Raw genomic sequence first — 14,422 nt, forward strand, 5'->3', positions numbered from 1 at the left:
TCACTTTCAGGTACTGAAAAATGTTACCTGTAAAAACTCCAGAGATTGTTTACGTTGAAAGTAAAGATATCTTTATTTTGATTATTTTTCTAAATGATGAAAACTGTATATATAATAATCAAAATAGAATATAAAATAACGCAAACTATAAATCATGTCCCATGTTCCAACGACGAGTTATTGTAAGAACATGGTACCTTGTTTTCATTTCTAAAAATAACCTGTGCATAATAAAACAATGAACATTCATTTTTAAAATATTTGGCATCTTCTTCTTATACAAAAATTAATTTAAAAAAATGTTCAATTACCTAATTTAAAAATCTTTAATTTTCATATACCGCAGAAAATAATAATGTAGATCTGCAGAAACGCATGTAACAATCTCAAACCCATATCATATAATGGACCGGCTTAGTGCCGGCCCATAATAACTTTAATCTGTTTCTGTTCTGATATATATGTAAAAGTTTCCATTTAACATGAAACTCCCTTACAATATTATCCTGAACATGCATGAAATATTTGCCACTGGACATTCTTAGCAACTAACAAACAATTAATCAATTATCATATTGAAAAAAGGCAAATAAACATTTTTTGTTTGATTTTTCAGCCAAAGAAAGTGTATTAATAAGTTGTTGGAACATAAAGCAGATGTGAACATCAGAAATAATGAAGGCTTGACCACTGTAAGTGTTTTTAAACTTAAGTGCTTCTTTACACTCTGATTAATTCTGGTGGTTAGAATAATTGACTATTCACAGTAAAAAAACGAAAGTTAAATTGCAATTTTAACATTAAGTCCGCCTTTTTATAAAAATCTTGAAAATCTAAAAAAGACCAACAGACCATAAAGGCAAATGGACAGTCTTTGTATGGTACTTCAGCTTGAGCAGATGAGGTACATTCAGGAGAAAAAAACAAATGAACGCAGGCCCCAACTTCCAACAATATAATCTTTAATACAATATTTGAGAATAACATAGGACAGTGGGAAATGTAAGCTAAAATTCTTAAGGTGGTACCTAACACTACAGGGAGATAACTCTGTAAAGTCAGCTAAATGTTTTAATTACGTTGTGTTGTAAAAGGAATATTTAGCTTCTCAATGATCAAAATTGGTGTTTGTCAAATTGCTATATAACCAGTGTAATTTTTCTGGCAAAACGGTTGGTTCAAAAAAATTTAAATTTTTATATTTTTGTTAAAGTGTCAAAGTAAATACTTTGACAAAATTTTATGAAAATTAAACGAGCCAAATTAATTTTAGTGAAAGTTTTGGGTACCACCTTAAGCTACTAGCCTACTAGTGTCAGATTGAATCGCCAACAATCACCAGCTTTATCTTTTAAAATTTAAAGCATCTTCTCATAGGTATCATGGGCATCTTTTACACATTGTTAGGTAAAAGGTTAACAGAATTTTATTGTTTTAAGAGTTAGCAAACATCCAAATTTTTAAGTAATATCAAAATCTAAATAAATGGGAAATAGTCAAAAAGATACACACTACTTATTATACAGTACACAAAGAAATAAGAAGATGTGGTATAATTGGTAATTAGACAATTTTCTGCCAGAGACCATATGACATAAGTAAGCAACTGTAGGTCACTGTACAACTTTCAGCAATTAGCAAAACTCATAATACATAGCAAGGTATAAAAGGCCCTGGAATGGCAAACAAGAAAACTTACCAACTAATTTGTGTACAATACAATAAACATTAACAAATTTGAAAAACAGCATTAAATGACAACCACTGAATTACAGTCTCCTGACTTTGGTGAAAACTTAAGTCAAACCTGCTATTAAGCAAAAACCTGTCTTCTTGTTGCTATGCATTTTGATAGTTATCAAAGGTACCAGGATTATAATTTAGTAGGCCAGACGCGTGTTTCGTCTACATAAGACTCATCAGTGACGCTCATATCAAAATATTTATAAAGCCAAACCTTAATTCAAAGGTCACCTCTAATATAAGTTCATTTTCATGTTGTACAGAGGTTGGCCTTTATATCCAGGTTTGAAATTACACAGCAAACAAACCTCATTAAAAACAACAGGTAAACAATCGTAATAATTAATAATATAACAAAGATACCAAAATATGGAATACAAAAATTTGACAATCTATGTTTAACTGTATTTATAAATACATATATTTGAAATATTTTTACCAGGCATGTGCTGGAAAGTAAACACCAGTATGTTGATGGTTTTATGTAACTGAAGAAGGAACATTTCTGCTCCCTGTGTAGCACCTGTTATGTAGTCATGAATTGTTACATAATTTGTTAACATGATAGACATTTGTTTTTTATCCTGTAGATTCATTGGTTGGCAGTGAATGGAAGAACAGAATTGTTACACGATTTGTTTATGTATACACAAGATGTGGATGTTGAGGCAAGTATTTTCTACAAATAAATACCTTCCTGAAATTTGTGATCTTGTCGGCATGCTATAGCATGTGACAAGGTTTCAGATTCATGATTAATCATTACAATATGTTTACCAAATATATATACTTTATTCTAACATAAACTTGCCATGTAATATATTTTTGCTGCCAAAAAATCTGTTATCAGACTCCATGTCACGATGTTTAATATGTTATGCAATTTCAGATTTATTTTTCTTCAACTCCCTGTTTACCAAATACTTAAAGCCAGAGTATCATCAGTAAGCAATGCTTGCAGTTCTGCTAAGTTTGTTCTTAATTTCTTGTCTAATGTTATTAGCTATCTGTACAATTTTTTAGGAAATTAACCCTTTCAACATTACACAAAAAAATAGAAAAAATGGCTGCTGCTGCTGCATTTTTTTGTGTTCATTCATTAGAACAGTATATTCCTTTTCAGACTGCTGTATCTTTTTTATTATAAGAGATACAGACATAGTTATTGCATGAAAAATGCTCAGGATACCTGCATTTTCAGGTAATTAACAGGTAAAAGGTGTAATTTATCACATTTGTGTTGAATTTTCAATAAAAACTACTTTTAGTCTTCCTTTATTTTGCTGTTTTATCTGCCATATAATATAGAAGACACCAGTTGCTTGAACCCGTAGCGTGTTGCACTATACACAACATATTATATAATCGTGGCACAAATAATTGACTCCGTCCTGAAAATTTTCAGTAAACCTCTGTTTCCCCCAATTTTCTACGTCTCGTAATGATTGATCAAATCATATTTCCCACACGAATTAAATGTAATAAACACATTGAGATAACAAGAAACCTTTTAACTAATCCTCGTTGTCAGTTTCGCCATAGAAATGCAGAAATATTTCCATATTAACAGCTTCTTTTCAGATTTCTGCCATTTGCATTTGATAAAATATTTGTTTTTATTTTCCTTCTTCTGCATGATTTTACTATGAAAATTGTCGGGATTTCAAGCGCAAATGAGACCTCGTATATCCTCGATTCATAAGAGGAAAAATTAGAGAGGACTCGAATGAAAACCGATGAAAGTCCTGATGAAAAATCCATTGTCATCAATAGCAGTGGCGGACGACGTTCGTCATCCCGGCATATGCCGTGTATAGCGTTGAAAGCGTTAAAACTAATTTTGTATTGCCTCTCAATTTTTTTCTGCAGATGAAAAGTATTGGTTTCTTTTAAAAACACATGTATTAATTTCTCTTTACAGGATGCTCAAGGACAAACAGCTTTACATGTGGCCTGTCAGAATGGTCACAAATCTGTAAGTAGCTGTAAACACTGTGTTCATTTATTGTTGAAAATCTAAAGAACAAGGTTTACTTATGGCACAAAATGGCCTAAAATATCAACTTTATTATAGAACACCAAAAAGGACACAATTTGGTTTTTAAATAAAATTATGATTTTTTTTTAACAAAGTTGACCTTAAAAAATACAAATAATGTTTATTTAAGGGGTCATAGTTTATAAATTCTAAAGACAGGTGCCAAAAAAATGTATTTTTGTCTTAATAGTATTATCACAACTATTTCTATGTGAAATTTGTAAGTTTTTGGCCCGATTTAAAAAGCATAATAAATTTAGGGCCAATTCAAACCCTTCATGATCCTTCTCCTTTTATTAGAAGTGTTTTGAATGGTTCACATTTTGTGTCCAGCCACTTAATTATACCTTGCAATTTTATATCCATCCCTTCAGTGGATTACATTCCATCCATGTTCAAGACAATTTATATCTTAGAATCTGATAGGATGTGAGATAGAATTCGAAAGTTTAATCTACAAAATGCTGCATCACTTCTTTTTCAGTTGTTAATATGTGGATAATTGATAAGTCTTTATACAAACAAGGAGTGGGTGCTATATTGCATTTATTGTGTTTTCTAGTCCTGTTGTTCGTTATGATTTCAAATGTAAAATATTCAAACGAGATAACTAATGGCCTAATTTATGTTTGTAATTTTTTTACTTTGTTAGTTGTAATGCTAAAAGATAATATTTGTTGACAGACTGTTGTATGTTTACTGGACCATGGAGCAGAAATCAACAGACCAAATCATTATGGATGGATGCCTTTACATTTTGCCTGCAGGTAAAACTGTTTACTAGTTTGTTGTATTTGCAGACACTTGTATTTGTATTAATTACCACTACTTCATTTTTCGTTAAAAGAAAATGTTCATAACAAATAACTTTCATCATAAAAATTGTACATGTTTTAGAAAAAATAAACACTATCCACTATCTTTGTCCTTTATTTGAGAGAAAAAAAGAAGATAATGAATTGTGAATTGATTGTTATTCATTGAATACTTTTTTTTTTTTTTTAATTCTGTAGGTGTAGATGAACCAGGAATTTAAAAGTTTAACAAAGTACATATTTTGAAATGGTTTGTATGTAGACTTTAGTAAAACACAACATCAAGTATCAAGGAAAATACAAACAATAGAAAAATACCAAAAAATATAAATGAATCCACAGTAATTTGAATACTTTATTTTACAGTCATGGTCAGCATGATACAGCTACAATATTATTACAAAGAGGAGCAGTATTTTTACCAGATAAAAGTAATAAAACACCACTGGATTTTTGCATAGAGGTATGTATTATGAGGGATGAACAGATGTCTACCAGACTAAAACAAAAAAACACTTCCTCATCCATGCATTATTTTTTCCAATTGATGGTCGAGTCTCACGCATATAATATAAATATTTGGTAATTTGTAGTTGGTATATGGAATAGTTGTAAGATGAACATTTCTGACTGACAAGTTTTATCTGACCTTGACCTCAATTACACAGGTACATTTCTTACCAGAATTTTATAAAACTTGTACTATAGGTTTATATCAGTAATATCTTGCACAAGTTTCATAATGGTTGACTATCAAAAGAGTTATGCCCCTTGGATATATAAATTGGAACACAGGGGACATTGGAATTCTGTTTTTTTAATTTTATGTGAGTTATGGGAACCAAAACTAGCAGACGGAGTTCGATTGTGGGCTGTGTCGCTTACCGATATAGAGTTATGCCCCTTTTAAACTTTTTAATTGAAAAGCTTGAGTGGGGGCATTTGTGTTCTCAAACACATTCTTCGTTTATTTGATTTTCTAACACTGACACCTTGTGAAAACAACTCAACTGAGTCTGTTTTACAAAAAGATTTGTTATTTGTAGGTTTGTGTGTATACAGACGACCATGAGCTAATTTTCTTTTGTATAAGAACAATAACACCTTATGAACAAAACTCCTTCAAGACCATTTAACAGAAAACTCTCATATTTGGTAGGAGTGTTTGGCACCATGTTTTGTTGGCCATATTGTACTGCCATGGGGATTGTCTATTTTTATGGATGTTGTTGGAGTTTGACTTTTTTGGAGTACTGTAACAATAACACCTTGTAATGGCAACTCCTCTATTATATGACAGAAAACTCTCAAACTTGGAAAAAACTCTCAAACATTGAAGACCTGTTGGTGACCTTCTGCTGTTGTCTGCTCTATGGTCGGGTTGTTGTCTCTTTGGCACATTCCCCATTTACATTCTCAATTTTATTGGTACTACCGTATAGGCGGTTATTTTCTCCAAAATATAAATTCCGCCAATTTAAAAGTTCACATGCAAAAGTATAGATAAAAGTTTTTAATCCACCAAATAATAACCTCCAAAATATTTTGTATGCCTTATTCAATCAAAATTGCCAAATTTTACACCAGCAAAAAATCCCAGCTGAACGGTATTATTTGCCATCATGTGTATAGTTGACCATATTACACTGTCATTTTGATTTAAACATTTTACGATAGTCATGGGACTTTGCCAATTATTTTACTTGTGAACGCACTTCCTCTGAGACCATTTGAAAGAAAGCTCTTGTACTCAGTAGGATTATTTGCTATCATGTGAACCGGTAGTTGAAATATTGTACCTTCATTTTGAACTGACTACTTAAGTTCTACAGGAGTTAGAGACTTTGAATATTTTTTTTGGAGTATTGTAACTGTGAACACAACTCCTGAGAGACCATTTGACATTCAGCTCTCATACTTGGAAGGATTGTTAAATGCTGTTCCGTGTTGTTTATCATTACATGATACTGTCGTTTTGATTTGATCATTTTCATTGGAGTTTTTGGACTTATATTTTGTGTGTAATGTAGAATACTGAGTCCATTAAGATACATAATTTAATTTCTCATTGATACAGCATGGGAGACATTCACAGAGGGCAATCTCATTTTAATTCCTGTTATCCCTTTTATGATATGTATTGTTATACTAAGATAATGACAGGAAATGAACAAATTTTATTAATGAATATAAGTGTAATATACAAATATTTACACCTTGTGTTAGTTAATGTAAACTACATTTGATAATTTCCGCATGTATATAAATGTTTTTTTTTGTTAAACGGAACCCATGTTGTTTAACCAATAATTTTGAAATCATTTTTTTGGGGAAATTATAAGAAAATGTTAAAAACACTTTCTGAAGTGTGAACATTTTTATTTCTCAAACTACTTGTTTCTGTGATTTAAAAACTTGTGTTGGATTTGGTAAAAAAAATACTCATTTTTTTTTCAATTCTGAAACACTTTGAAAGGGGGATGATTATTAATTACACATATACCGGTACTAGTAGTGTCCCTGTCTGTCTCATATGGTCAGCTAAGTAGAACTGTTGTCTTGCTAAGCTGGTCTGACCTATCATCTGATAAGCTATGCCAAGAAATGTCATAGCAGATATTCTAGTACCAATTGTATGGTATTTTAAACTTGATCGTTCTAGTTCATGTAAAGCATATGTACAAGATGTAAGATCATGTAAATGAAAGTAACACAGGAAATGAAGGAAATGTGCAAATTGTATTGAAGGAAACTCTTCAGGACTTTCTGCTACCTCCATTTGTAGTTCTGGTGGAATGATTGTTGACTCAATAGTAAATTTAATGCACTGAACAACCAGCATTTTAAGTACTGTGTAAAGTTTCCAATGCTTTGTTAGTTTCATCACATATTCCTGATTCTGATTCCAATATATTTTTGCTTCACGAACCGGGTTATATACTACAGAACTATCTATTTTTTCATCTGTGCACTTCCACAAAGAATAATCTATTAGAAATAAAGCTGTTATATAGTTTTTCTGAACATAAAAATATGATGCTAATTTCATCCATCCAGATACTGCATCTGAGTGTACACCTATCAACAGATGACTGAGGTCATGTTTGTACTTATAGTATTGGACTTTGTTATTTAATTTGTATTTTTGTTGTTGTGTCTCTTGAATATCCTGGGATGCACTTGCAAAAAATGAAGTAAATAAACCTACAGATAAATCAGTTCTGGAATAATGTAGCATATTACATAGTAGAACTTTATATTCCTTTCCAAAAAAAGGACCTTTATGTGTGTCTATGAATTCCATGATATGTTCATTTATCAATGAATGATTAGTTAGTCTGGGATAATCAGACAAAGTTTCTGATAATGCTAACCAATGAAATCCTTGTCGTTGCTGGTATAAAGTATCCAACATGCTGATCAATTTATGTTTGCTGAAAGAATTGAATCGTAAATAAAATAAATTATTGTCTGGAATAAAATAATGTAATAAAGTTGAATAGTGTATACAATATATAAGTCTTTGTAAACATGCCTTGAAACATGAGATGATGGTGTTCGGTCTCCAGGTGGAGGTATGTGATTCCTCCATAATCCAAAACATCAGTGTTTTTAAGAAATATGAGCACAGTAAACCTTTCAAATCTTCCTGCTTTTCTACTATTTCTTTGAGTACAATCTTCAACAAAGCATAGCATAATAATTGGGTATGGTTGAAAGAAAATATGAGGAATTTTTCTGCAATTGAAAATGATATACGCCACTCTATTTCCTCATTCACTGACCCTTTACACCCAACTGGAACAAATAAAACACCGCAGGAGGTTATTTTGGAAATAATATCTGGTAACGGCCATGTTCTACGTGATCTAGTTATCCAAGGTTGTGCCGGAGATATCCATTGATTACATTGAAGAACCATTGCAAAATCAAAATAATCTTCATGGTCAGATAAACATGGCCCATGTATTTTTAAATGTGCTTGAAGAAATGTCATCTTATATAATTTATTGGAAAGAAAATATTTACCAAAACTATCAATCTGCACTATGTTTTGTATTGGTTTACTGTATATATTTGGATCATTGAAGATGAGACGTAGCTTTGTGAAACATGGAGATACATCCTCTGTATCCATAACAACAGGATCAGACATATTAATTCGAGGAACAATATCTCTAGCCGATTCATAAACTTTTATATATGGAAAAATAATCATTAAATCCAAGTCACTGCCTTTTGTTTTAAGTCCTTCACCTTTGCTTCCACTACAGATTTGTTTAAATTTTGAGTCATGTCCTATGTCACCAATTGTGAAAGTTAGCCGCCTTAGTCTCACAACCTGTTCAGATCCAATCTTCTGACACAAGAATTTGTAAAGATGTAATGATTCACCTTTATCTGTTGCCATTGTCACACTTTATGGAATGTACATATGTATGTTTCTATAAGAAAATAAATATACATTAGAAGAGAGAGTTGATACACTTTTGTAATGATAGTACATGTTCCTGTCTTTAATGGCAGTTGAAATTGAACACAACAATGGTACATTTCCACCAGATGGTTGTGACAAAAATTTAACACAGTTTACTGTTTATAAAAATAATGAAATGTTTTCTTTTTGAGTGAGATAAAGGGGAAACAATGAAGTATTATAAACAATTGAAGAACATGAATATTGACAGATTTATCATCTTTTTACTTTGGTATCCATAAAAGTAGAATAAAGAATAATTATATGCAAAAGTATCAACGTATACTGCATTTAATATATTTTGAAGGGTTCTAACTTCCAGCAAACCTTGGATGTGATTTCATTTTCTCAGTGTACATATATTTTCTATGTCATAAGCATATGTACCTGCCAACTGTCACTAAAAGAAGCATATATATAAACAATATTGAAATAGATTTGATTGTCCCTTTAAAGTTTTATGTAGGACTGAGAGCCACCTTGACCATAAAACCCCTATGGACATTTTTAAATGTTGGCAGTTATGCACAAGATTTATAAGCACAATTTTTTAAGGTTCTTAATACAAAACTGAATATCCATTTACTCTGAAATATGAAAATCTTCATTACATTCATAGTTTTCATCTGGTGAAAAGTTTATATTGTATTTACACAGCTAGACAAAAAGTAAATGAAACAGCACTTAATAAATTTTATGCGTCCGAAGCCCTTTTAAAATGTTTAACTGGATTACCTTTCATCAGGAATGCTCAATGCTTATAATTTGAAACCCAAGACTGTATAAGTTCTAAAACAGATGATATACTTTATGACTAAAAAAAGCCTTAAATACTAGCAAAATCCTTTGCTATTCTTAATCTAACTTTGTATTTAGATTTTTGATTTTTATGCCCCACCTACGATAGTAGAGGGTCATTATGTTTTCTGGTCTATGCGTCCGTTCGTCCGTCTGTTCGTTCGTTCGTCCGTCTGTCCCGCTTCAGGTTAAAGTTTTTGGTCAAGGTAGTTTTTGATAAAGCTGAAGTCCAATCAACTTGAAACTTACTACACTTGTTGTTTAGATATGATCTTTCTGATTTTAAGACCAAATTTGACTTTTTACCCCAATTTCAAGGTCCACTGAACATAGAAAATGAAAGTGGAAGTTTCAGGTTAAAGTTTTTGGTCAAGATAGTTTTTGATGAAGCTGAAGTCCAATCAAATTGAAACTAAATAGAACACATGTTGCTTATGACCTGATCTTTCTTATTTTAATGCCAAATTAGATTATTTACCCAATTTCACGGTCCATTGCACATGGAAAATGATAGTGCGAGTGGGGCATCCGTGTACTTTGGACACATTCTCGTTTGGCCCTGTTAACAAATCAGGTCCACATTGAGGTCAAAAGGGTCCAAATTTAAACTTTGTTTGATTTCATAAAAAAAAAAATTCTTGGGATTCTTTGATATGCTGAATCAATCCATGTACAATGTATTTAGATTTTGGATATTGGACTATAATAGGTAAATTTTTTATTTTAAGTTCATTAGACCACATTCATTCTAGCCAAATCCATCTAGGTCAACTTTACCTCATGAATCTAATCTTATCAACGGAAAATTTGATAAAAAAAATGGTTTCGTTATGAGTCATGTTAGCAGGAAATAATCACCATTGCTTTATTTTGAATTTTGGAAAATATGGTATCCCTTTCAGTTTCATGTTATTATATTTTTCAAGAACATCTTCCTGTTGTGACTATTGTATCCATATAATTTCATAAGCATTTATTTCCTTGTTACAGAAATTTTGTCAATTGTTACATATTTCATACAGATTTGACAAATTTACTGAAATAATGAAATTACTTTTATATGGTCCCTTAAACATTTTTTTTAAGGTCAAAACAATCTCAGACTCAAGTATCTTTCATTAAGTTTAAAATTCACACCACCTAATTGAATCGAATAAAGTAGACACTTAAGTGCATAAAAAGTGTACAAAATCTGTCTTCATATGAACCAGAAATTTGAGGTCAAAATGGACCCTTACTTTAAAAGAGGGACGAAAGATACCAAAGAGACAGTCAAACTCATAAATATAAAACAAACTGACAACGCCATGGCTAAAAATGAAAAAGACAAACAGAAAAACAATAGCACACATGACACAACATAGAAAACTAAAGAATAAACAACACGAACCCCACCAAAAACTAGGGGTGATCTCAGGTGCTCCGGAAGGATAAGCAGAACCTGCTCCACATGTGGCACCCGTCGTGTTGCTTATGTGATTACAAATCCGGTAAATAGTATAATTTGGTAGGTCACATTCATGAAAGGGAAGGGGATTGTAGTTACGACGTAAGGAACATATCCGATATCATTTGTGAAACGGTAATTCCATAACGGTCAACCAACTCGTGATGGCGTCCGTAAAATTTACGAAGGGATGATTTCAACTTCACCATTTGGAACTCTTAGTTTATTACCTTCCTTGTGAGCAGTAACTCTCTATCAATAAAATCATGATAGGAAATGCAAGCACGGGAATATCGTATCAATTGGGAGATATATACCCTGTATGCAGGTGCTGCGGGAATGTTGCTACTTAGAAATGGAAAGTTCACAATTGGAAAGCTGAAACATCTCTTTGGTCGTAAAGTTTTGTTTTCAACCAACCCTCATTGTCAACTTCTAGATGTAAGTCAAGATATGAAGCCGTCTTAACTGTATCTGTAGTATCCTTTATCTCTAGTTCGATGGGATAGATGCGTACCACATAGTCACCAAATTTTGAATTGTTTAGTGAAAGAACATCATCTAAATAGCGGAAAGTAGAGTTAAAGGATATTGCTAACTTCTTATCTTTCTTCCTAAGAAGTTCCTGCATGAAGTCAGCCTCATAATAATAAAGAAACAAGTCGGCAAGTAGAGGGGCACAGTTTGTTCCCATTGGAATGCCAACAGTGTGTTGATAAACACGTCCTCCAAACGTTACAAATATGTTGTCAATCAAGAAATCAAGCATCTTGATAATATCAGTTTCAGAGAATTTTTTGTTTGAATCAGAGTGATTCTTTACAAAGTAGGATTTATCCCTCCCTAAGACAAGATACCTACTCTTTTACATATATATACAAACCCTTTCTATTTGATCTATTTCAGGGAGGATACTGTGAAACCTGTGACAATTTACTGACACATTTTCCAAAATTATTTGAACAATTGATTCAGATGGTCAGGAAAGAAGATCTCAAAGAATCTATGGTAATTGAAATTATAAAATCTGTACATATAAAAATAAGAAGATGTCAATGGATGTGGTATGATTGCCAATGAAACACTTTCCAAAAGAGACCAAATTATACACTCTGAAATCATCTTTTGTATTTGGGACACTTTTACCTATTGTGTTTGTTTTGTTCACACATTGTTGTCAATGTTATGGAATTTGATGCAACTGTCATACAAGTGAGAGGTTTATGTAGCTTTAAAAACCAGGTTTAATCCACTATTTTCTACACTGGAAAATGTCTGTACCAAGTCAGGAATATGACAGTTGTTATCCATTTGTTTGATGTTCTTGAGCTATTGATTTTGCCATTTGATTAAAGACTTTCCATTTTGAATTTTCCTCTGAGTTCAATATTGTTGTGATTTGATTTTTTGCTATGCACACATCACAGCTAGGCTATGCAAATCCACACACAGTAAAAATATCACATTCGGCAATAATACACAATCTGTATCATTATACAGATCAGACACCCAGAAATTAAGATAAAAACTTTCTTTTTTATATTTTAAGTATTTGAAGGTGCTGAAATTTCTGTGCAAAAAGAATAATGAAATGGCAGATAGAATATTGGTAGCTTTAGCTGAGGAACTATCAAATATTGGACATAATCTTCTGAGGTAAGTTTGACTTATTTTTACATTGTATAAAAAAGACAAAGGTAATATAAGGTGCAATAAAATACTGTTATTGTAAGGAAAGCAGACAACACCATGGTCAATATAAAAAATAAAAATATACAAATAACAGTCAACAAAAATGCTATCAGAATGCTTAATGACATAATGTGTAGCAAAAACTGAGAATGAAATTAAGGTGCAAACTATCATAAAATTCAATCGTTTGCTTTGATATTCCTATTAACGGGTACTGTTATGCATATTACAATTTTGAAGCCATCAGCAACATTGTGGAGCAGGATCTGCTTACCTTTCTAGAGCACCTGAGATGAATCCATTTTTTTTTGGGGGGGGGGTGTTCATGTTGCTCACTCTCTTTAGTTTCTAGGTTGTGTTTTGTATACTATTGTCAATCGTATGGTTTACAGCAATAAAAAGGTATTGCATGTATTATAATACGAAATTTCCTTGGAAGCTAAGATTTTCAAGCATTTGTTTTACTTTGACCCCTTTGAAAATATGAAAGGGTATTTGTTGATGTAGATTCAGGATAATTTATAACCAAAATTTTGATCAGATAAATGAGTGGCATTAAATATAATTTGTTTGAAAAGTTAAGTATTCCTGTTTCCTTGAAAATACATAAAACTATGACCTTCTGCTGTTGTCTGTTCTATGATGGGGTTGTGGTCTCTTTGACACATTCCCCATTTCCATTCTCAGTTTTATTAATTTGATGTTTGCTATGCTGTTATTTTGTGAATTAACATACCTATCAGTCTGTCTTCTTACTTTACATTAACTATACACTGAGCACAACCAATTACAGTTATTATTTGATAGGTTTTGCTGAAAGGAAATGAGATTTTATAAATGTCAATGAAATTTAATGTCATACAATGATGTACATTAACAAATATATTTTTTGTCTGTAAAGTAAAGTGAAATATTTTTTAAATAATTCAAGGGAAGGAAAACTCTTAAACTGTGACATCCTGCAGGACAGAAAGAAATGTACAATACCGGTTTGTTCTAAAATATTTCCTGCTTTTTTTCATATAGTTTTATGTGTATGTAAATACCAAAACCATAAATAAACTCGTCATAGATACCAGGATTAAAGTTTTATTCACCAAACATGTTTTATATATCTACAAAAGACTCATCAGTGACACTCTCATAAAAAAAAGTTAAAAATAAAGTATGAGGTTGAAGATTGAGAATCCCCCCATAAAAGATGGACATGTTTATCTGCCAGAAAACCATGCAAAACTGTTCGAATGTCACTTTTGCCAAATGAGTTCATATCTGGCACTCTTTTAAAAGCATGAATTTATATGTAAATAAGATTGTATTTGTAGTTAAAAAGCTTAAGCAGAGATAAGTAGACGTAACCAACTTAACACAATGAAGCAAGAATACACAACGTTAACATGTCATACAATGTC

General features: G+C 31.7%; 1 protein-coding gene across 2 annotated transcripts in view; it reads left to right on the forward strand.

The window, feature by feature from the left end:
- The window catches only part of LOC134686745 (E3 ubiquitin-protein ligase HACE1-like), a 43,591-nt gene that overhangs the window by 13,016 nt on the left and 16,153 nt on the right, over window positions 1-14,422 (forward strand). For both annotated transcript variants that reach the window (XR_010101656.1, XM_063546469.1), the window contains exons 5-11: window positions 617-692; window positions 2,334-2,411; window positions 3,665-3,718; window positions 4,466-4,548; window positions 4,963-5,059; window positions 12,225-12,326; window positions 12,868-12,974. Coding sequence is in view for 1 of the 2 variants with exons in the window: in XM_063546469.1 (XP_063402539.1) it covers window positions 617-692; window positions 2,334-2,411; window positions 3,665-3,718; window positions 4,466-4,548; window positions 4,963-5,059; window positions 12,225-12,326; window positions 12,868-12,974 (597 nt within the window). In the remaining variant the exon portion in view is untranslated. The remainder of the gene's footprint in view (window positions 1-616; window positions 693-2,333; window positions 2,412-3,664; window positions 3,719-4,465; window positions 4,549-4,962; window positions 5,060-12,224; window positions 12,327-12,867; window positions 12,975-14,422) is intronic.

Source organism: Mytilus trossulus, chromosome 10 (genome assembly GCF_036588685.1).
Source record: "Mytilus trossulus isolate FHL-02 chromosome 10, PNRI_Mtr1.1.1.hap1, whole genome shotgun sequence".
In the NCBI taxonomy this organism is placed as follows: Eukaryota; Metazoa; Mollusca; class Bivalvia; order Mytilida; family Mytilidae; genus Mytilus; species Mytilus trossulus.